Raw genomic sequence first — 23965 nt, 5'->3', positions numbered from 1 at the left:
TACAGGGTGCTTCATTTTTACTACATGGCTATGCTTGTAAATGGGAAACCGAATTAATTACCATTGATACTGATCCCCACCTGGTAGATAATCCGTATCTTTAAAATATTTAGTCCATGTCCCCAACCTGAAGGCTCTCTCACCAATCCTTTTGAATTGCACTTTAATTTTCAAATGTTAGGGAAAATGAGTCCACGCTTAAAATGAAGCGTTTGTGAACGCTTAAATTTCAGAAATCACTTTTAAGTTTAAAAGTTCAAAGGTTAAAGAGGAATTCCAAACATCCTTCACCTTCTGGTCTCCTATCCAAACCTGAAATATTCATTTCAACTCTTTTCTTGGTGTGGCACTTTTTCATTCTACTTCATTTTAATTTGTTTAAAATATTGGCACGCTAAAGCCAAAAGTCACACTTGGGATTTTGAAATATAAGCCAAAATAATTTTTTAATGCAATATAATAAGAAACATGAAAGAGTAACTGGTCTCTTTTAAAGCGTCTTGCTCTATAAGTATTCTGCATCTTAATCTTTGATATCTTTCTTGAAATGAGAAAATGGAAGCACAGACTTGTGTTCAAAGTCGAACCAAACAATGAAATTAGGACTCCATACACCTAAGGAAGCTGGAGAAAGAACAGTAAATAAAGCCTAAACCCAGCAAGAGAAGAGAAATAATAAAAATTAGAGGAGAAATCTATGAAATAGAAATAAAAAAAATAGAACAGATCAATGAAACTAGGAGCTGATTCTTCGAAAGAATAAGATCGATAAACCCCTAGCCAGTCTTATCAAAAAGAAAAGATAAAAGAACCAAATTAATAAAATCATGAATGAAAGAGGAGAGATCACAACCAATACTGAAGAAATACAAATAATTATAAGAAATTAGGACTCCAGAAAAGCCTAGTGTTGCCCCACTCCTCAGTGCCGACATTGTTTTACACTGTCTTCTCTGAATGAAAAACTGATGAGAGATCATTTTAAAGTAGAGAGATTCAGGTATCCCTTAGGAAAGTTACAGATATGCGAGAATCATTCACAAAACATGGAAACAACCCACAATCAGAATATTTGGGAGACCTAGCTCTGCAGAGAAACCCTGTTACACATGTCTGTTCCCTTCCCATTATTATACCCCGGCCCTCTGAAATGTTTCTTCACAACTAAAGGCCTAACTGAACATTCTCTTGCGTCAATTTGCAGGATAATCCCGGGACAGTTTTGGAAAAGATCTCCACAGATGCCGAAAGCCACCTTTCCAGACCCAGCAAGTAGAGGGCTCCGCCCCAGTGACTTCCCAAAGGCCCCAAGAGACAGTTGAGACAGCTCTTTTCCGCCACAGACTTGTAGCCACTTCCTAACTGCCTGTTTATCTCCACCCTCGTCCCCATAGCCACTTCTCCCCTTATCTCGTTAAGCTATTAAACCGACGAGAATAAGAGATAGGGAAAGAGATCAGACTCAGGTCAAAGACATAAAAGTCCCCGCGGCCGAGATTTCCACAGGCAGTTGGTCCGGCACCGCCGGAGGCAACTCGAAGGGAGCTGGGCCCTGCTGCAAGCGGGAAGGGGACCTTGTAGCCAGAACTCGAAGCGTTCATTGGTTGGTCGGCCGCGGCCGGGAAAGAACCCGGATGTGCTTGGTAGTCGTGTTGGCAGTCGAGGCTCTGAGGTTTGGGCGTTCTGGGGGTGCTGGCAGCCGAGGCGGATGGCGCGGGGCTGGGCCGGCTTCTCTGAGGAGGAGCTGAGGCGACTAAAGCAGGCTAAAGGTAACGGGACGTGCCGGCAGAGATTTAATCTTTGGGTCTGTTGGGGGAAGGGGCGGAGCTGCAGCTTTTGAAGGGGAAGGGGGCGGGAAAGAGGGTAATGTGTTGGTGTTTGGGGAAGGAGCTCTAATGGGAAGAGGGGATTGAGGGGCTCCAGAGGTGAATGTACTGGGAGCCAGGGAGGGAGGGGCGAGTCCAGGGGAGTGGGATTTTCTTTTACAAAAGAAAGTTCAGGAATCCATTTCAGGGATTTGGATTTGACTTTTTCCTGTGAAAGGAATGGGACTTGGGAGAGGAAGTGAGCCTACAGCCTAGCTGTCTCCTGTGGGAAGACTGCTGCATAAATCAATGGCTGGAGAGTTGGGGTCGGGTAAAAGAAGGAGGAGGGGCACAAACCATATTAGAATTGTGATGAATTTATCAAAGTTGACAATGGTTGGGAAGAAGGAAGCACCGGGATCTGAATAAACGCAAAGAGACGATGCTTTTCCTGATACATCTGGAGTCTTGCATTCACTTCTGGTTGCCAGACGACTTATGTAATTCTAACTCTTGAGAGTGAGAAAACCAAGAGTTTTTGAGAGGCTACATGTGAAATTATACCTGTTGACTTTGTTGTAAGCTAAAAGTTTGTGCTTCCCTCGCTGGAAGTCGTACTATTTTGTTTTCTTTTAATAAAGGAATTACTTTTGCTGTTATTTGGTGAGAAACTCTTCGTATAAACTATGCTTTGTTTGTGGTTGAAATTTCGTGAAATTCTGTTTGGTGATCCTGGTAGTGGACACTACATCACCCTGAGTACCATAATTTATATACTTTACTGTTGGAGAAAATTAAATGAGCCCTGGCATGCTTTTTGTTAGAGTTTGTGATCAAATTGGATGTTGCTCAGGTAAGTCTGTGCATTATTAGCATAGATTTAAAAATAATCTAAGACTGACAAGTGGAAAAGGAAATAAAGTAGTAACATAAGGCCAGTGTAGATTATATAGATTTAGGAATTTTTGACTGGTCCGGAGGCCTTTAAAAAATTGTATCATGAAAGTTATACTACAGTGTGTAATTAATTGACTTTAGCTTGATGTTCTCAAAATCTTTTGTTGTGTTTTGAACATCTGTTCACATATTTGAACGTACAGAATACAAGTATTCCTGCTTTTGGTCTGACCCAAAGTTAGAGGTGTCATCTTCTGTATTACACATACTAAGATGAACAAGGCATCATCCTTGCCTTCAAAGAGCTGATAGTCTAATGAGACAAACTATAATATAATGGATAGTAGAAAATTTACAAGAGCTTACTACAGAGCTAGCAGGAACCTGACTGTGCTGGGGGTTGGGTGGAGTTTGGGAAGATTTCACAGAGATGATGTGTTAGCAGAGGTGAGTTTGCCAACTAAATTATAACAATAGATTCATTATGTAGAAGTACATTTCTAAATATCTCTGCAATTTGGGATAGAGTGGGGCTGGAAGGACGTTAGCTTCGAGGCCTGTCATTCCATGGTGAGATGTTAGAGCGTAGACACCAACCACTAGTCTATGTCCACCCTACGGAGCATCTTTGTACACTCATAGCCAAACACCGCGATTGGCATGTAGATCTCCTAGCTCTGCCTCTAAATCTTTTGCCTTGAATTTCTCATTTGTAAAACTAGAAAATCTGGATTTTTAATTTTTAAGGCTCCTTCCTTAAAAATTCTCCAACCTTAAAAATATAATTAAGTAATCCTTGAAGATGGAGTTGGTTGCCAGCAAAAGTAAGCATGACGGTACTCTAGAGAAAACCATATGCACATTAGGAAAGATCAAGAATGTTCTTAGCATTCTTTTTTTTTTAAAGATTTTATTTATTTGAGATAGAGCGTGCACACAAGCAGGGGGAGTGGCAGGCAAAGGGAGAAGGAGAGGGAGAAACAGACTCCCCACAGAGCAGGATTGACACAGAGCTCAATCCCAGGACCCTGGGGTCACAACCTGAGCTGAAGGCAGATGCTTAACCCAGTGAGCCACCCAGGTGCCCTGTTCTTAGCATTCTTATTTATAATATTAAAAAGGTGGAAACAAACCAATTGTTCATTTAAAAAAGTGGATAAATAAATTGTAATATAACCATCCACTGGATTGCTATACAGCTATGGGAATATATGAAGTATACCCACATGCATTAACGTGTAAATTTCATAAATATAATGCATGAAAAGAGCAAGTTGCAGAAGAACAACCTGATACATTTGTAGAAGATCAAAGTCATACAAAGCAGGTATATTGTTTTGGGAAAATAGGACATCAAAATACAGGATACTAGAAAGGCAAGGGAATATTACCAGGAAGGGGCAAATACATAGGGAATTTCAAAAGTATTGGTAATGAAATCAAGTTGAGACAAATTATGCTACAGTAGCAAATAGCCCTAATATATCAATTGTTTAAAATAATAAAAGATTTATTTTTCACTCTAGCTTCATGTCTAATATGGACTGTCAGGTCACTCTTTTCCACATAATTACTTCATATTGTGTTTTGGTGCTATCATTTAGGAATTCACCATGGCATGAGAATTGAGTATTGGTAACTAAATGCTTCCATCAATAAATTATAGGTGTCACTCATACTTACATTTCATTTAACAAAAGCAAGTAGTATGATTTGGAGGGCAATAAATACAATTATCTTATGTGTTCCAAAAGAGAGGATAACATGTCTATCATTAAATAGCAGTTATGTCTATTATAGTCATGTTTTATTTGTTAAAATGTTACTATTTTTAATAATCCATACAGGTTGGATATGTCTATAACACATACATGTATTTGATGTATGACTTACTTCATACTAAAAAACTGGAAATAAAAAAAACAGTGCCACTACAGTGCCATCAGTGTCTAAAGAAAATATTCATGAGTTATTTATTCTTGATACTAGTTCTTTGCCAGGTATATTATGAGTATCTTCTCTGAATATCTTCTCCTAGTTTGTAACTTGTCTTTTAACTTTTACTTTTTGATGAACAAAGTATTTAATTTTAAGGTGGTCAAATTCGTCAACATCTTTGTGTCTTAAGAATTTACTACCCTACCATTAGGTGGTAGTACCCTACCATAAGATGTTAATCCTTATATTCAGTTAAGAGGTTTTTTGAAGTTTCTTCTTTTTTAATTTTATTATGTTATGTTAATCACCATACATTACATCATTAGTTTTTGATGTAGTGTTCCATGATTCATTGTTTGCATATAACACCCAATGCTCCATGCAGAATGTGCCCTCTTTAATACCCATCACCAGGCTAACCCATCTTCCCACCCCCTCCCCTCTACAACCCTCGGTTTGTTTCTCAGAGTCCATAGTCTCTCATGGTTTGTCTCCCCCTCCGATTTCCCCCTGCTTCATTTTACCCTTCCTCCTATCTTCTTTAAGAGTTTTTAACAATCATTTTTATTATAAGCTACAACAGATTCAAACACTGCATAAAGAAATGTGTTTCTAATAAGAATTTTAAAGTGTTGATTTGCCATTAAGTTCTTAACCCATTTGGAGAATGTTTTGTTTGTTTTTATATGGTGTGAGGTATGGATCTGATTTTATCTTTTCTATATAGTAGTTTTTTCCTCAAGTCCATTTATTGAATGATTCCACCTTTTGCTCTTGATAGGCCATGCTATCTCAGTCATATACCAGTGCTTTATACCTGTATGAACCTGTTTCTGGGTTCTTTGTTCTATTTCATTGGTCATTTTGTCTATTTCTTTGCTCTCTGTTCTATTCCGTTGGTCTGTCTATTCTTTCATAATACCCACTGTCTTTATTACTGTGGCTTTAAAGTGGGTCTTGAAGTCAAGTACTGCCAGTCTCCAGTTTTGTTCTTCACAATATTATGTTAGCTATTTCTGAGTCTTTTGCCTCTCCATATAAACTCGAGAAGCATTGTGTCAGTATGCACACAATATCGTGGCTGGGATTTTGATGGGGATTGCAGTGAATCTAGATCCAGTTGGGGTGAACTGACATCTTGACAGTATTGAATCTTCTGTTCATGAATATGGAATATCTTTCCATTTAGTTCTTTGATTTCATTATCAGAGTTTGTAGTTTTCTTACAGATCTTGTACTTACTTTCTTAGATTTATTCCTAAGTATTACATTTTTTTTTTTAGTGCTAATGCAAATAGTATCATGTTTTTAACTTCAAATTCTACTTGTTCGTTGTTGGTACATAGGAAAGCATTTGACTTTTGTATATTAATCTTGCATTCTGCAACCTTACTATAATGGTTGATTAGTTCCAGGAGTTTTTATATCATATGTTCTGTTTTTAAGTGGACTGAATTTGTTTATTGTTTGGTTTATTATTCGTTACTTGTTTATTGTAGCAATTTTAATCTCATACACAGGTTCTGTGAAAATGCAAAATAGATTGGCAACTGCAGTACTGGATTTCATAGGGACTATTAATTCAGCTAAGTGAGTGTAACTGGGAAGTAAACAGACATTTTCTGATGGTGTGAATAAAGATCAGTGGTTAAGAATAAGTTCCTGTCCTAAAATAGAGGAGGCTACTTTGTGTTTCTGGCAAAAGTCAACAATAATAACATTTTAACAAACAACAATAATAACATCAAAAGATGGTACATCTATCTTTTAAAAATATTTTCTTTACCTATCTCATTTAATCCTTACACCAATTCCATGAGTTAAGTAGACCAGGTAAATTTCCAACCCCTTTGGCATAGGAAGAAACTGAAGTATGGAATAATTAATTGACTTGCCTAAGGTTATTGAGCTGGACAAAAGCAGTACTAGAGCTGTGACTCCAGAGCGTTTAATTCTCCTTTGGGAGATTTAAATACCAGGCTTGTGTTGCTTCAGAAGTCAACGTGCAGAATTTTAAAAGCCCTATTTAAGTTCATTTACAAGGACTTAATCACAATTTCATTTCCCAGGTATTTTGTAAATAATACCATTTACAGATCTTATTAAATATTGTGTGAATGTGAGTAAATTCTCCAGTACTCTGTCTTGAAAGGTTAACACTGGCATGGACAACCCAAAAAGTATAATAGGGGTATTATTTATTTTATAGTGCTTTTTAAAAAAATTTCTCCCAGTTGTTTTATCTTCCTCTATTGGTTTGCTTAGACTGCTATTAAAATTAGCTTGCGTATATTAATTAATGGCTAACTGACTTTGGGGAACACAACCTTGCACTGCTCTGGAAAATGAAAGGGTTTTAACAATTGAGGGTTAACTAGCATTCTTAGAAGTAAGAGATTTCATTCAGTTATACTTTATGCATTACATCTACCTGTGTATCAGATTGGCCTAAGATCTGCTATTATTTAAGAAAGGTGCAGCCCATCTGTAAACGCAACCACCATTTTATTTCAGGAGAGCAGATAGAATCATAAATCAAATTTAAGACCTATCAAGAATTCATTTGTCTACCTTGTTTGGTCAAATTAGTTGATTCTTGAGGCAGTTCTCAATTCAAGTTGAAAAAGAAACCTTGCTTTTTATTCTGAGGCCTAACTCAACAGACAAATGGACTTCTTAAGGTAAATTTTGAGTTGGGACAGTATGATTGGAGAACTGTTAAAACGCTACAGGAAAATGGCTGTTTTTCCCTGGGCTTTTGTGGTAGAGGGGAGAAACCCTGTAGAATTATTATCAAAGCTTAATGTTAATGCTTTATTTTCTTAGAGAAATTCTAATTATTTGCTGCTCACACAAGGGAATTTTTCTCCATTCTCTTTTTCACACAGATCCATTTGAACCACAGCGGCGTCTTCCTGTGAAGAAAAGTCGACAACAACTTCAACGAGAAAAAGCCCTTCAAGAGCAAAGCCAAAAACTTGGACTTCAAGATGGATCAACCTCAGTACCTCCAGAGCAGCTGCTTTCTGCACCAAAACCAAGCTTTAATAGTTCAAAACCACATTCTTCTTTCCCTGTTCCTTCTAGTCCTCTTACACTTACCTCTCCTGTTGGTGATGGAAAACCACAGGGTGTTGAAAGTCAACCAAGGGAACTGGGACTTGAGAATTCCCATGATAGTCACAAAAACGCCGAGATTCTACCCCCGAAGCCAGATTACAAAATGGAAAAAAAGAAAGTGGAATTGTTAGTAAGTCTATATACCCATGAGACTTTCTCCATTTTCCATTTTTTTTTTCTCCTTTAGGCTTTGAAGAAATAATAGTTTTAACATTTTCTCTTTCGTATTCTAACCTAGAAGTGTAATGGATAACCTGTTAAAGATTAGCTACCCCCTAAATGTGTTGTAAACCAGTCAGTGTTGGGTATGTTATACATGTTATGTCACTTAGTCTTTGCAGCAGCTTACAGTACCAGTTCATGATTTTCACTCTGTAGATGAGATATCTTGGACTCAGAAAAGATAACTTTATTCCTAAAGCAAATACATAGCTAATAATAACAGAGTTGGGGTTCACATACAGGTCTTTCTGGATCCAAAGTCTCTGCCCTTTACCGTCACCAGAAGCCGTTCTTATGCGTAGTACTCACTCCACCCCCATATCGAACCTATTCTTCACCTTCCAGACTGCATCTCCATTGGCCCAGAAAAGGGTGTTTGTGAAGAGATACAAAGGGATGGTCAAAGAAAAGTTGAAATTTAGGAAATTGAGAGAACTAATAAAACGATTCAGCTCCATCATTAGATTTCTTTTTATTCTTTATTTAATGTGCTTGTATTAGAAACAACCTCCAGAATTTAGTTTAGAAACATTCTTATGGAAATTGCCATTCTATCACTTGTGAATTCTCAAAATATTTATCCTAGAGCTTATGTTTTAATATCCACTCATGTTTTGTTTCCTCCTGATTTATCAGGATGTCATTTGTTTCTGTTTTCCATTTTCTGAGTCTTTCACAGTATCTTAGGATTTCTCTGATCCAGATTCCATGCTATGAGTTCACAACCAAGAAATCATTTTTTAAAATTTTTTATTGTTCTGTTAATCACCATACATTACATCATTAGTTTGTGATGTAGTGTTCCATGATTCATTGTTTGTGCATAACACCCAGTGCTCCATGCAGAGCGTGCCCTCTTTAATACCCATCACCAGGCTAACCCATCCTCCCACCCCCCTCCCCTCTAGAGCCCTCAGTTTGTTTTTCAGAGTCCATTGTCTCTCATGGTTCGTATCCCCCTCTGATTTCCCCCCCTTCATTCTTCCCCTCCTGCTATTTTTTTTTCTTTTTTACAAGAGATATAAAACCACATGACTTATGAGAACAACATTGAACAAGTGCATATATTTAAATGTCTTTAAATGTAGTTTACCAGCATAGACCTGAGACAAGCAGGGGAGGGTGGGTTTAAATTGAGCTGGACAATTTAGATTGAATGTTGTTAGGAAAATAATTTTTTTTTTTAGGTACTTGGGAAAATTTTCATAGAAGACATGCAGTCTTAAGAACTGTCATTGAAAAAGAGGAATTCTGAGCCTATAAGAAGGGGAAAGGAAAGCTCTATCCTACAGGATGCTCAGAGATGGCATCGCATGTCTCTGGAAGAGGCAAAAGCGAGGCCAGAGAAAGTAGAGAATGAGGGAGGTGAAGAAGGATGTGGAAGCTGAGGGTTCCTGTCTGTTGAGCTCCCCGATGCAGTCGTGTATCACCAAGGCCTCTGAGAGAGAGATACCCTGGTCAAAACAATGGTTAGAGAAAATGCAGGTGTCGGCGTTGCGGCGCATTCAGGGGAGGGCACCACCTGAGCTGGACCTCTACCACCGGGTGACAAGATGCCCGCGATAGTGAAGCTGAGAGTGGACCAGTGCCAGCACCAGGGTGGAGGCTGTGAGAATGGGAAGAAAATGATAAATTTGGAAGTGGTTACTAGGTCTCGGACTAGAGAATTTTGATACAATGGCCATAAGAAATGTCAATAAAAGTAATAAATAGCTTTGTCATGACCTTGTTTGAGTTGACATCCAGTTGTTGAATTTATGGGAAATTTTAATCTACGTCTTTCAGAATTGAACAGAGGGAAAACTGTTTTCAGATCTTTGAAGTTTCTCGGTAGTCCAACATTCAAATCTTAGCTCATGGTGTTTTGCTCTGTTTAAAATTGAGATCTGGAAAGAAGAAAGCATATTGAAAAAAAATGAATAAAATAAACATTGGTTATTTTGCTGAAGGTGTTAGGTGGTAGAGACTTTCATTATAGAAAGCTCTAAAAGATAGAACATGACATTAGTTACATACCAATTTATTTTGCTCTCCATTTTGCATCTAATACGTAATTAACTTATACAACTTTGTTCTCCTAAGAAATGCCATAGTACTCTAGCTTCCAGTTTGTGGCTTCCTAGATTATATACATATAATGGATTTCAAAGGGCCAGTTTATGTAAGCCTTCTTCAAATCATAATCTTTGTTCCTATTAGAACAAAATAATGAGCTGCAGATGGGTTCCTTTTAAGAGGGTTTTTGAAAGAAAATAGACATAATCTGCTTGATTAAGTTTTATACATAGGGGACTGAGCCTGGTAAGGTATAGGATGGGGTTTCAGAAACTACTTTTTATACTTTTTTTTTCCCTAGGCAAGAAAAATCTCGTTGGGAAGTCCTCCAGCAAGAACAGCGGCTAATGGAAGAGAAAAATAAACGTAAGAAAGCTCTTTTGGCTAAAGCTATTGCAGAAAGGTGAGGCACCTGAACTAGGAGAGTTGTTTGTAATCTGCGATCAGTTCTGTCATGTTTTATATTTGTTTTCCCTTGTCTCTTTTGATAAATTGACGTTTTTCTCTACAACATTCATTTTTAATTTGTTTTTGTAAAGTAGGTTCCACGCCCAATGTGGGTCTTAAACTCACAACCCCGAGATCAAGATTCACATACTCTACCGACCAGCCAGGTGCCCCTCTACAGTGTTACTTTTAAAGCTAACTAAACAAATTATGCTTTATAAATGATACTGAAATTCCGATGTTTATTTATTAAGTAGGACTTTGTAAGCCGAAATTGTGAATACAGGTGCAATTAAAGCTTCAGAATCAGCATCAGTGTTTTCAGTTTTAGCCATCTACACATCTGAAGGAAGTGGAGAATAGCCGTCAGTATAAGTGCATTAGCAACAAGTGCAGGTTTTAATTTTGACGTGGGGATGTTTTAATCATGTGATATGTAGAAAAGTAAGATTATTTATTCCACATAAGTGACTTCCACTCCCAGAAATCTTAATTGTGTTTTTCTGTGGACGTTTTCCTTGAATAATTTACCTCCCCCACTGATACATGATACAATCTTTCATCAGTGACTCAAGGTCACCATTGTGAGCACTCTGCCCTGTTGTGTGCATTTTGATATTTCTGTCACCTCCCAGTGTCAGTTTGTCGGCATTCGCTTTTCCTTTACTGCACTGTGTTGGCCTCCAACAGCAACATTCCCATTTGAGCCACTTTCCACCCCTCACCCACTCTTCCTGCCCTTTTAGTTTGTAATTTCCGGTGTGCTGTGGCTTTAGGAAACCAAGCTTAGTCAGTGAAGCAATGATTGAGAATAGGGAGAATGAAATGCAAGCGAGTATTCTTGGCATTTTCTTTTCAGATCTCCAGAAAAGCCTGGCAAAACTATTGGTTATTGAAGCTGACGTATGTGTCGGGGGAGGGGAAGGGACGGGGCTAGAGAGAAAGGCAGGTAGGTATATGAGAGTCATTCAGAATTTTATCTGTCAGGGATATATGTGTTTGAAATGATGATTTTTTTTTCTCCAGCTGGTCCCCCTTGATCTTTCATGAAACATAGGAAACATGCAACTTACTGAACTTACATTTCAAGAAAAAAAATGTGATTATTGAAAGTGAATAGTGATTTTGGAAATCACTTCAGTAGTCTTCATTTTGGAAATCGTTGGGGAGGCTGTTCACTGGGGATTTTACAAAAAGATTTATAGGCTCAGCACTTGTTCTTTACGTGCATTTGGTTGAAGACAGTATTGGTACAGGCGGAAAGTAGGGAAATATAACCTGATTAGATTATTAATAAATGCACCAGCAAAGTACTTGAAGTAAAAGAATCATACTGGTAACTTTTGTAGGCAGAAAACAAGGGAAAATGCATAATGGAGTAGAAATCAGGAGAATATAAGTTGCAATATAGTGGTTTTCTGGGGGGGTTTATTCTGTGAGAATGGGTATGAAATTTTGAAGTAAGTGAAATCAGATTGAAGGTTGGCTTTTGTATTTGTTTATTCTGTTTCTTCAGTGTGTCATGTATTTGGAGGTGGTGAGGGGACTGAGGTTGAATGTGCTTTTAAACAAAGAAAAAAAAAAAGAGTATTGGTTTTGAGCCCCAGAAAGAATTTTGAGGAACTGTAGTGCCTAAAAAACAAGAATCAAAGTAATGAAAGTTTGGGGGAAATGGGTCCTAAAAAGGTTAAAACCAAAAATACAAAGAAATGGTGTTTAACAAAACAAAAAGAAATGCAGGCATCAGTTCTTTTGTCCACTAAGTATCAGACAAATGAAAATGGGCTTAGCAAGAATTGAAGGCTAGAAATTTAGAAAGGTTTGTTAGGTGTTCCATGTAAAGAGAATACAGATATATTCTTTCAGTGCCTGTTCACATCCTCATGGAATGAAGAGAGACCTATAAGTGAACTATTAGTTTTTTTTTTAAATCTTACTTTTTCCTTTGTGTATTGGAATAATAAGGGAAATAGCACAAATGCAGTCTTAGAGATATATCAAAATGTTGCCAGCATTTTATTTCAATTTGTGCTGTTTTTTTCTAATTTTTTTAAAAATTATACATTAATATCATATTGTATATATAGTAGGCTGCTTTTTTCACTTATATTGTATATAGTTACGTGATTTTAAAATGTCTTTATTTTTCTACTCATTTTTCTAGATCTAAAAGAACTCAAGCAGAGACCTTGAAACTAAAGCGGATTCAAAAGGAGTTACAGGCTCTAGATGACATGGTGTCCGCTGATATTGGAATCCTCAGAAACCGGATCGATCAGGCCAGCCTCGAGTATTCATATGCTCGGTGAGTTGAGGGAACTCTGAACCAGGAATCAGAGTAAATTAATGTTTATTGCTACCTGGGCCAGGAGCTTTCAGGTGTGTTGTCATTGAAGCCTCATAACAATACCGTTAGTTGCTCTATTTATCCCTATTTTGTACTCAATCAAGTGTCTCTTCTTTTTGAAGTCTTCCTTAACTTTCCCCCATCTTTGTTCATATTCCTGTTAGAGCGTTTCTTGCATTATTTGCATTTTAGTCTTTCTTGCTAAACCATCAGCTGTGTAATGTTTGGGACTCTTAAGTGTCTGTATGACTTGTCCCCAAATTCTATTATTCTAACACCCAAGTCTGCAATTTTTCTATTAAGAAATTTTGATTATCTGAGATGGTTCTTAGAGATTATCCTAGTTCTCATTTCAGTTTTCATCAAAGAAAGAAGACCTATTTTATTTTTTTTAAAAGCCTTATGAGTATTTTTTTAAATTTTATTTTATTATGTTATATTAGTCACCATACAATACATCGTTAGTTTTTGATGTAGTGTTCCATGATTTATTTTTTTCATATAATACCCAGTGCTTTATATGAGTATTTAAAGAAAATACCACTCTGTCTCGAAAGCTTGAAGTTTTCCTCTTTTTTTTTTTTTTTCTTTTCGATTGTATTCTGTATATAATAGTTTGCTATCATGTGTTTTCTTGGTTTCAACCACTGGAATTTTTTTAGTGAAAAATTCATTGTGGAGTATTTTTAAAATGAACTAACACATGTAAAGAATTACATGAACTTTGCAAGCAGATAAAAGGGCAAAAAATTAGGTCCAATTTCAGGGTTTTCAGTCCTTTCAGCGTTGCTTTAATCATCCTAGTTTGTCTTTTTTCACAAGGGAATGCCGTGTTAATGACTCAGTTTTGCATCTCTCTCTGTAACACTAGAAATCAATCAGAATGCCTCATTAGTCCAGGGTAAACCACAGCATCAGAATGTTTATATAACAATTTAATAAGGCAGAAATGCTTGATGATGGCTTTTAATTCACTGTTTATTAAGAAAGAGGTTTGTGGTGTCCCTGTGATTTTTGTAATTGTTGCTTTTATTAATTAACTGCTTAAATTAATGCCATCAGTAGCTGATAACTGGAGGTTCCAGATTTCTATTTATAAGGTCATTAAGGAGGTAACCAAGATTTTATTAAGATAAAACTAATCCTAGATTTTTAGCATATTTTATTCTCTGTAACTTGTTTACCAGAGGAACATTCTTTTGCCTTTATAGCCCTTTATGTGAATAATTCAGATTATTATGGGTACCTCAACAGAAAATCATCTCATTATGTTTTAATTCTGTCCTAGAGGAGGCTGGAGTAGGATGCATTTGTATGTTGAACATAATATAAGAAATGTCATAGTTATAGCCTTCAGAGAACCACAAAGAAAGTGGGATTACTGGTTAAAGAAGAAAACATCCCGTAATATACAAACATGTTTAATGAAATTTTAGCAAATTTTTATATTTACATAAAATTTTACATCTTTTAACAAACTAAAGATGGCAATTTCTCATGGTACTGGCATTGACATAGTTGTATGTGAATATCCATATTGTATGTGTGAGGCTGTTTTTAAAAATCTAAGCTCTTGAGATAAGTCAAAGAGAAGCCATAGACGATTGTGACTAGGACCAGCATTGTATCTGGTTCATGCATAAGATTAAGACAACATTTTCTAAATTTACATCTGTGGTTATTGAGAAATTAGAGATTGGTGATAGAATATTGTGGTTTAGATTTATACTGGTAGCTAATCCCCAGGGCAACCAGTTTCTATTGGAGATTTCCTTGATTTTTTTTTTTAAATAAAAATAATATTGTAGTTTTATAGTACAATGCAATGTCCACAAAAGGTTCTTAGATAATGAATAGTCCAGAATTTGCTTTGAAATTGGCTTCTATAGAGCATTGTTAGAGTAGACCCCTTTAAGGAGACCAGCACTTGGAGTGAACCAAATTGAGAGTTATTGCTGTTTGCATCTGTGACTCCCAGGCTGCCGTATGCTGCATAGACCAGCTTGTGAAATAGAGTGGCTGTGTGTAGAACATTTCTTTGACCCTTCATGGACCAGGAAAAACTATAATCACTGTTAGCTATTTATGTTTAATAGACATTCCCATTAACATGTACACATTCATGTGCATACATGTACACACATATATACGTAAATGTTTTATGTATAATTTGCAGAAGTAAAAATAGGGATTGTGGAAAAAAACTTTATTAAAAATTTTAATAAGAATGTAAGCATAGCAGACCTCTTTATGTCAAGTAACTTGACTCCCAACATTATAAAAAGCTGAAAGAATGCAGTTACATCCTTTCACAACACTTTCACAACACAAGACGGTCCAAGTACTTGTAAAATACTGTGTGATCGAGTTCTTTCTGTTGGAATTATTAATTCTCTGAGAATAACATTTCCTTTTTATCCTCAGAAATATATTTTTCAGTCATTGACTCTGATTTTGAGAACAAGTTCATCTAGGATGTGTTTTTCTGAAGTCTCATACTCGAGATTTCATGTATGTCATTGGTGTCACCATCTAGAACCTAGACTGTCTGTTTTGGCCTTTGTATTAGGTTCCTAGGGCTGCCATAACAAGTTACCACGAACTGGGTGGTTTAAAACAACAGAAATTTATTCTCTTACCTTTCTGGATGCCAGAAGTTTGAAATCAAGGTGTTGGTAGGGTCAGTCTTCCTTCACAGACTCTAGGGAAGAATCCATCCCTTGCCTCTTCAGTTTCTGGTGGCTGTAGGCACTCCTTGGCTTGTGGCTGCACCACTAAGTTCTGTGCCTCTGTAGTCACATTGCTTCCTCCTCTTCTCTCTCAAAACTTCCTCTGCCTCTTTCTTAAAAGGATACATGTGATTATATTTAGGGTCCAACTGAATAATTCAGAATAAACTCCTTTCAAAATTGTAAACTTAATCACATCTTTTACCATATAAGGTAATATTCGCAGATTCTGGGGATTAAGAAGTGAATATCTGTGGGTGGTCATGTTTTTAGCCTACCACAAATCTTAGGATTTGTCTAATAGCTGCAAAATGTCTTCATCTGTCAACTTTCTCTACTTTGTCACTGTGGGCAGAAAATGAAAAATACTAATTCTGAACTGTGTTCAGTGAAAGCTGAGAACAGATTACAGATATGATGTTTCTAGTCTTTTTTTTTATCTTTTTGAAAGATGATGTGATACTTTGAACAACACAATAAGGAAACTAAACAATGATGATTTATTTCACTGTGGCATCGTCCTTTAGGTCATTCTATCATTCTCTGTTTTCTTATTTTTTTCCTGCAAAATGGGAATAATTGATGAGTAATAAGGAAATAATTCCCAGGGTTACAAAATGGCAAAATGTTTCAAGATATAGCAACAGTATATCCTGTCTCAACAATCCTGTAATGCATCTCAGATGTATAAAAGGATCCAGTGGACCCATGTAGTAATTGCAAAATGTAGTTTTATTCTATCCTTTCTTAGGATAAAAACCTTGATATGTTGATCCTTACAGATAGTTAGAACTGCTCAGAAAAGGAACCAAAAAACTGAAAGTGGACCCATGGAACCTAGCAGCATGCCAAGGGTTAACTATTGAGTTCTTAAAAAATTTCAGGATACCATCAAGAGACAGATTCTAGAACCCTTTAAATAACATTCATTAAATCACTCGATGTCCCTTTAAAATAACAAAACAATTCTGTAATTACATTTCCAGTTCAATTTAGCTTACTGTGTTATATATAATGCTCGTATTATTCTGTTCCAAAACATGTCATCATATTCTGATTTGGTATTATCCACCTGACCCTCCAGCTCATAGTGCAGTTTGTGAAATTAATCAATATTTCAAACATAAATCACTCTGTGCAAGAATATATATGCATGTTTCTGGCCAGAAGAACTTTAAATAAATAAACAAAATGCAAAATCTTCCGTGATTTATCCAGGGTGAAAGATCAATGGAAACCTAGGGACCTATTTGCAAATTTAATTTCAATTCAGCATTCATGAGCTCCATCCGTAAATCTTTACTGACTTTGGCTGGCTGAGGGGACCTCAGACCACAGAAAGGAGGTTTGACTTGGGGGGAAGGGGCAAGGTTTTCATATACCTGTAGAGAATATTGTCAGAGCTCTTAAGCTTGATGCAAGAACATTCATAAACAGGATATGTTACAAAGTATGGAAATAAGGGATTCATATGTCCAACAAAGCTCCTTTGGAACAATTTTTTTAACATAGAGGGTAATTGAAAAATAGCTAACTTTCTCATTCTTACAGTTACTAGATGACAGTAAAAAAAAAAAATTAAGTGCGGTAAATGAACATTATGTAAATAACAGTTTTCAAGTATAAATACTGAGTCCTTAAACTTTGCATAATTTTAGTTTTAGTTAGAGTACTCATTTAGTGATAAACTAGCAATGCTTTTTGATTCTGGTGCTCTGAAGGAGAAGTTCTGTTTCTTGAGTGCCTACCAGGCACTGGGCTAGACACTTGCCCTGTTTATACTGTTTAATCCTTAACACTCCTATGAAGTAATAGTATCATCACCATTTTACAAATAAACCAAAACTCAGATGAAGATACTACCAAGGGTCACTATACTGGAGTTTTCAGACACTGCATGTATATTCTCCAGCCTCTTCCTTAGGAACCTAGCTGTGTTTTATACTCATGGTGCTGACCCTGGGGTCCTTCCCCTGGAATTCGAACACTGAGAAATTGAGTGGAGTGAATTTGATGTAGAGCCACAGCTGGTGGCCATATTGGGCTATGAGTATGATTGGAAAGCGAAAATGAGAGAAACTGGTTTCTAAGCATTAAAGAGAATAGCTTTTGATTCTGATGACATGCCTGTGAAATTGCCTCTTGTATCCTACAATAAAACCCACTTTTCACCTGAGCTAGTTTGACTGGGTGTCTGTTCTTTACATCCAGAAAAGGCCTTGACCAAAACAGGTACATACACAGTAAAAGGCAAAGGCAGGTTTTGAACCATGGGTTTTCTAAAATCAAAGCCTTTCATTTTTTCACTATATTCTTTTTCAAGACAGAGAATCTTGTGTTAGGAGATACAACTTTCTGTTTTGCTGTAACTGTAGTACCAGAAATTACTTACTACATTGCGTTGATGTAGGCAGTCATAACAGGTAAGGCACCATGGCTTTCACAACTGGTAGTGGTTATTAAACTGAACAATTAGTTGATAAATGTGGGCCAGTCTCTTCCTGGCCAAAAAAAAAAAAAAAGAAAAAAGGGAACAAATTATATGGAAAAGGCAAAAGACAGTGAACCGACATATGATAATTTTTCTTTTTGTGTCAACCTAATACAAAAGAAAAAAAGAGAGATCACAGGGTGACTTCCCCAGTAGAATTACCTTATTTCTAAGATTGGCGTTGCCTGTCTTTGCAGTTTACATAAATGTAAATAGATAAAAAGCCTTAATCAAAGTCTAACAGTAATCTGTTGTTGCAGAATGGAGAGAGAACAACTTAACCCAGGGATTCTCAACTGGGGGCAGTTTTGCCCCTGAGGAGACATTTGATAACATCTGGAGACCTTTTTGGTTATTACAAGTATTGGGTGCTACCAGCAGGAGTGGGAGAAAGTCAGTGATGCTGCTGCACATCCTACAATGTACAGGACAGCTCCCCACAACAGAGAATGATATGGTCCAAGTTGTCAATAGTGCCAAGATTGAGAAACCCTTCCTAAACCCACCCTGAAATGTTTCTGTTCTACTTGATGCTTGCTTTTTGCCTCACCTAATACCATTTACATTCACCTTGCAACCACTGTCCATATCCTTCTCCACCAAAATTCTTCCTTTTCTAATCCACTAATCAAGAGATGCAGATTTTCTACTTTTTCCTTCTCCTGTTGTTTTACCTCTCATACATTTTGACCAATTGTGTGCTGGAGCTAGGTTGCACTGGTTCACAAGAACAGATTTTGTGTATCTCTTTCCAATTCTGCAATCAGTGATGGCACATTAACTGCCTGAAATTGGCCATAGTGGTGGTAGTATTTATAATACAGAAATTGACAAACACTGCAAATCAGGGCTCTCCCTGACCAGAGCTAGCTCACCACTGAATTAACCTCTCAGCCTGCTTTCATTCAAGCCCCGCTTCGGGAAGAGGAAATGAATGCAGAAGAATGTCATTACATTAGAAGGGCCCAAATGTGGATGTTGCAAAAGCTTGAGCAGGAACAGCCTGGTTTGTCTGACATGTAGGACAAGTGTGCATAAAATATTAGTATCCATGTCTTCATTATACTTCCTTCCCCCCCAATTCTGGAGTTTAATTATTGTTTTTAGGCCCTCCTTTGAATATCTTCTTAAGTGGAAAACCAATGGACCAATCTTTGTACCTGTCCCTACAGGAAGCGGTTTGACAAGGCTGAAGCAGAGTATGTTACAGCAAAGCTAGATCTCCAGCGCAAGACTGAAATTAAAGAGCAACTCACTGAACACCTCTGTACAATCATACAGCAAAATGAGCTCCGCAAGGCCAAGAAGTTGGAAGAGTTGATGCAACAACTGGATGTACAAGCTGACGAGGAGACTCTGGAGCTTGAGGTGGAGGTGGAGAGATTGCTGCATGAACAAGAAGCCGAAGCAGAGAAACAGGTGGTTCATTTGGGGAGGCCATTTCAGCCTTCTGGGGAGAGTGTGACATTAGGATTTGCCGAAGAGAACAAAAATCATCAAGAACACGCCGCTTCCCTAAAGGTAGATGAACAGTGTGAAAATCCCAGCAGCATGCCCCTTCAAAATCCAGACCAAAATCAAGAAGTTAGAACTCCTGTAAAGGCCATTTCAGCTGCTCTGACCACATGAAGTGCCAGTGTTTGTTCACTCAGCTATGCAGGATTCAGTAGAGTACGCTTCAGATTATGCCATGAGCTCGAATAAGTGTGCCTTTAGAACGGTGTTAATTTTTGAATCCCTGGTTAGTTTTAGTATAACATGTTTGACATTCTAAACCCTCAAATTATGATTATTTTATACGTAGGCACACAGTTTACCTTGATCCAGGGCCAGTTCCCTCGGTGTACCCTGATGACTGGGTGAAAACAAATGACCCAAATAAGATGGAAGAAAAACTATATGGTTAAGAGTGTTGTTGGACCAGGTAAATATAGAAAAGTAAAATGGAAAATACTCAGCACCTCATCAAACTCATTTGACTTCTAGGAGAGGTGTTGATGAGAGTCCTGTTTTATGTAGTTAGTAGAGAGACACCAAAATTAACATGAAAAAGAGCAGGAGAAAAATACTAACAAAAGTAGCGTGTTGAATTATCTATTGGATCTTACTAGAGCTGCAAAATACATAAAGAAAGACAGCTTCAGTAACATTATTTTTGTCTTCAATTTGCCTTTTAAATGGCTTTAATTCACAACCTGAGTTTTGATTGGTTTATACACACACACAAATGTACCACTAATACATATAATTTTACTATTAATGTATTGTCTTTAATCAGCACATTGATTAAATTGAGACAAAACATTTCTACAGTGAGGCTAAAACTAATACAGAAAACCTATCAGTACTTTTGATTATCAAAAAAATTGATACACTTTTTTTCTAAAGTTATTTGTAAATATGTATTGCTGTATATAAATTATCCTGTCATAAAGGATTTAAATTGCTAAAATGGTGATTTTCTTAGTATTTTAATAGTTTGTTACTTGACCACCACGTTGTGCTATATGTGAATGTGTAAATACTGTTGGTTTGTCACAGAATCTGTGAATTTCACATTAAATTGTGATCTATTTATCAGAAATTCCAAAAAGTACAAACACTACATTTTAAGTCTTAAAAAAGAACTATCATAAAAGAGAATAAGGACAAATGTAGTATTGTATTTATAATAATGCTGAAAAAGTTAGGGCCATCCTATTTTTAAATGAGTTTGTTTGAGGGTATTCTAGCAGTGTGGATGAGCTATGTATTTTTATATTATGTAATTTGAGTTAAAATTATAGCTTTCCATTACTGACTTACCTAAAGAGGCATTTATATAGATAGTTGTGTTTTTATTTATGAATGATATTCGTAAAAACTGAAAACATCATTGTCCAATACACTCTTATTTTTCTAAGGAATAAACGAGTCTGATACATCTATAATGTGGTCTTTTGTTTACTGTTAAAAAAGTCTCACTTTAGTACGTGTTCTTACGTGCTACGTGGTAGTCATGTGCCTGTATCTTCATGTGGTAGATGCAGTCATCTGCTTTTGTATGAGCTTCTGTTAAGGGGAATTCATCAGTGAATGAGGTTCTGTAACATCCGCTACATACAGGGAGCTACAATCTGATTCTCAGTCAAAATATTTATAAGGTATACGGAGAAAGGAGAACCATGAAATAAATGAATTGGAAGGGACCTCAGAGATCATCTGATTTTATCATCTCTAGAGAAGAGGAATTTGAGAGCCAGAGATTTCACTTATGGCATGTTGGCCAACTAGCTTATTTTAAACTTAAAGTGCTAGTAACGTTGCAGTTCTAAAACTCTTGGTGTATCTCTTACATGTATCAGACCATAAAGTTCATCGCATCCCTCCACTTGAAAATTTTGTTTTATAACCCATTCAAGGATTGTGTTTGTGCTTGTGAAATGCTTTCACATATGTCTATAAAAGGTCCACTGATACCATTCTTTTGAAAAGCTTGCTTTGCTTGGCTTTCCCAGGGTGGTATCCGAGTGCTCAGGTGATGATATAAGTGACAAAGTTATATTGCATCAGTTTTGTACAAGGCAGCTGTATTCCATGTGTGGGAGGAATAAGAGCAAATGAAGAAGTGGGGGCTCGTTGGTATGAGGACCATATGCACTGGCTTTGCCAGGATAGCCCTGATATCTTTTAAAATCATAAAACACATTCAAAAGACTTTGATATATGGATTCACAAATCCACAAATAATTGTTACTTTCTGTGAAGGAACTTAGGTTCAAAATTACTGCCCTGAGTTTATTGGAGCACTTTGTAGAGCTGTCCCTCTCTGGAGTTGAACTCCTCTTCTCTTGCTTCTACTTCTCAAATAGTTGGAGCAAAAAGTTGTCAGGGCTCTTAATGTGTAATTTAGGAGTTAACTACTTCGTGTTCTCTCACTTGTTCTCTTTGAAAGATAACCATTGGTAGTCATTTTCACTTGCCTTAAAAAAAAATCATACTCTGAAAGGTAAACTCGAATTCCTGAATTTAAGAATTCTTATACATTGATTCCCACTACTTTCTTTAAATAGAACCATTTTTATAGGTTTCAGAGAATTTCTTAAAGCATAGTTCTCATTGCATTTAAAATACAGTGAGAGTTTTTCACGCTCTTCACCTCTGCATAATTCTACTGAATTACAGCACTTGTAGGTGGTAAATCTTTGTGCTCACTGAGAGCACAGTTGGTTTCCAAGTCAGATGATAGAAGTCTCTGATTGGAATTTCTAGAACATATTTTATTGCTAGATTGGCATTTGAATTATAGAGTAAAAAAGCTATAAACCTCTTTCATTCTTTGTTTGGATTTAACAACATAGTACTCTCAAGAAGCTTTAAGTATTCAGCAACTTCCTCTTCCGAAACATTGGCACAAAACGGACTCAAGTTATTCTGACCCAGGCCATTCCCAGTGACCTTTATAAATGATGTTTTGGGTTTTGTATTTCTAAGGAGCCAAGTCAGCATTTTAAAAGGCCCTGATAGATATAACTCAGTCTGCCAGACAAGACCTGGGGCCACTCTGGACCAGGGTAATTATACCCCCTCTCAACATAGATCTACCCCAGGCCTGACTTGAACTACTCTCTGGAGGGATGAAGCAGGACACTATTCTCCATCTGCCTTTTCCTTAATGTCAACTACTTTTGCAAGCTCCTAATCCCAAACAGCTGTCTTGAAAATGCAACATTATCTCTTTATGAAATTGATCAAACCACTGTGTGTAGCTACATATATGGACAGAGCCATGTGAGATGTGTATGATCTGCCCCTTTTGTCCTTAAGCTTATCATCTACCTGAAGGACCGAGATTTATACTCAAAGGTTGATACAGAACATAATGTCTTCTTGATGGGAGGCAAAATGAGCGATTGGAACACAACATGGATGCATCCTCCAGAAGTCCCAAATTTTTAGAACACTTCTAATTTTAAATATTCTGTCCACTTTTTTTTTTTTTTGCAATCTATGAATGTATCTAGGGCCTGCTGTATCTTTCAGTTTGCCTTTAGTAGTAAGGAGCAACACATGCACAACTAAAAGAACAAAAAGCCTCTGGTATACAACATGTACACATTCTGAGTTAAAAAAAAATTATAGTCACCACCAGAGTATTGAGAAAAGAGGAAGGTTTTGCATGATTTAAAAGAGGGGCAGGGCACTGGGATTTTTTGGTGCAAAAAAACCCCAAGTATTAGAAAAAGTAAGTACATGCCTTTCTGACAGAGGGTTGATAGTGTCTTGTGTGGAGACTAGCATAAATATAAGAGCTCATTGCAACAACTCAAGGTCTTGCTGACTCAAGGAGCAATAATTATTGCCCAAGCCAGAACAAGGTGGAAATGGAACAGACTCGTGTGAACTCAAGGATAACTCAACATGGATGGGTGTTCAAGATCACATAGAAGAGAGGTCTTTCCAAGCCAAATGACTCTAGGAGCCTAAAATAGAGCCATAATTAAGCAATAAGACGTGACAGGGAACACATTTCTCAGTGATTATAGCATGCCTCAAGGGATAAGTCATTAGGCCAAAGGTTCATGTGATGAGTGAAATAATAACCCTGTAATGTATAGCATCACACTGTTAGAGGGAGAAGGAGAAGGAAATGAATAATCGGAGGTCGAAGAGCATTTCATGAGCTATTCCAGTTTTGGGGCAATACATCCATGTGTACAGTACATGTGGCCATTAGTTCTACCCAGGGCCCGGAAGCTTGGAATTTACACCAGAGCCTTCACTTATATTAAAACCCTGCAGAATTGTCCATCTTCTCATTTTCTCAGCCAAACAAAAGCCAGGCCATTAAGATACAGACTTGGAAGTGCATAGCCATATATATGGCACTACAGTCTGGTAGAATTTTAATTGCAGGAACTTAGACCTGGCTTTT

At 37.0% G+C, this 23965-nt stretch overlaps 1 protein-coding gene across 2 annotated transcripts; it reads left to right on the top strand.

Annotated features, from left to right (window-relative positions):
* The first annotated feature begins 1617 nt into the window (after positions 1-1617).
* Positions 1618-21055, top strand: GORAB (golgin, RAB6 interacting). 2 transcript variants are annotated; one of them, XM_035722532.1, is made up of 5 exons: positions 1618-1769; positions 7529-7886; positions 10339-10440; positions 12649-12789; positions 19224-21054. In XM_035722532.1, the coding sequence occupies exons 1-5, from the start codon at positions 1709-1711 to the stop codon at positions 19678-19680; spliced, it is 1119 nt and encodes a 372-aa protein (XP_035578425.1). In that variant the 5' UTR covers positions 1618-1708; the 3' UTR covers positions 19681-21054. The 2 variants fall into 2 exon arrangements, with proteins under 2 accessions (XP_035578425.1, XP_027469194.1); XM_027613393.1 differs by having other exon boundaries at positions 1643-1769; positions 7529-7890; positions 19224-21055.
* Positions 21056-23965: the final 2910 nt, after the last annotated feature.

This window comes from Zalophus californianus, chromosome 10 (assembly GCF_009762305.2).
Source record: "Zalophus californianus isolate mZalCal1 chromosome 10, mZalCal1.pri.v2, whole genome shotgun sequence".
Classification (NCBI taxonomy): domain Eukaryota; kingdom Metazoa; phylum Chordata; class Mammalia; order Carnivora; family Otariidae; genus Zalophus; species Zalophus californianus.
The sequence above is the reverse complement of the archived record's forward strand: the minus strand, read 5'-3'. Positions and strand labels throughout refer to the sequence as shown.

What these genes read in the sequence shown, in the direction of transcription:
- GORAB (XM_035722532.1), top strand. Translation starts at nt 1,709, where the DNA reads ATGGCGCGGGGCTGGGCCGGCTTCTCTGAGGAGGAGCTGAGGCGACTA. An exon ending in GCGACTAAAGCAGGCTAAAG is followed by an intron (nt 1,770 to 7,528) that starts GTAACGGGACGT and finishes TTTTTCACACAG; the next exon opens with ATCCATTTGAACCACAGCGG. An exon ending in CTCGAGTATTCATATGCTCG is followed by an intron (nt 12,790 to 19,223) that starts GTGAGTTGAGGG and finishes CTGTCCCTACAG; the next exon opens with GAAGCGGTTTGACAAGGCTG.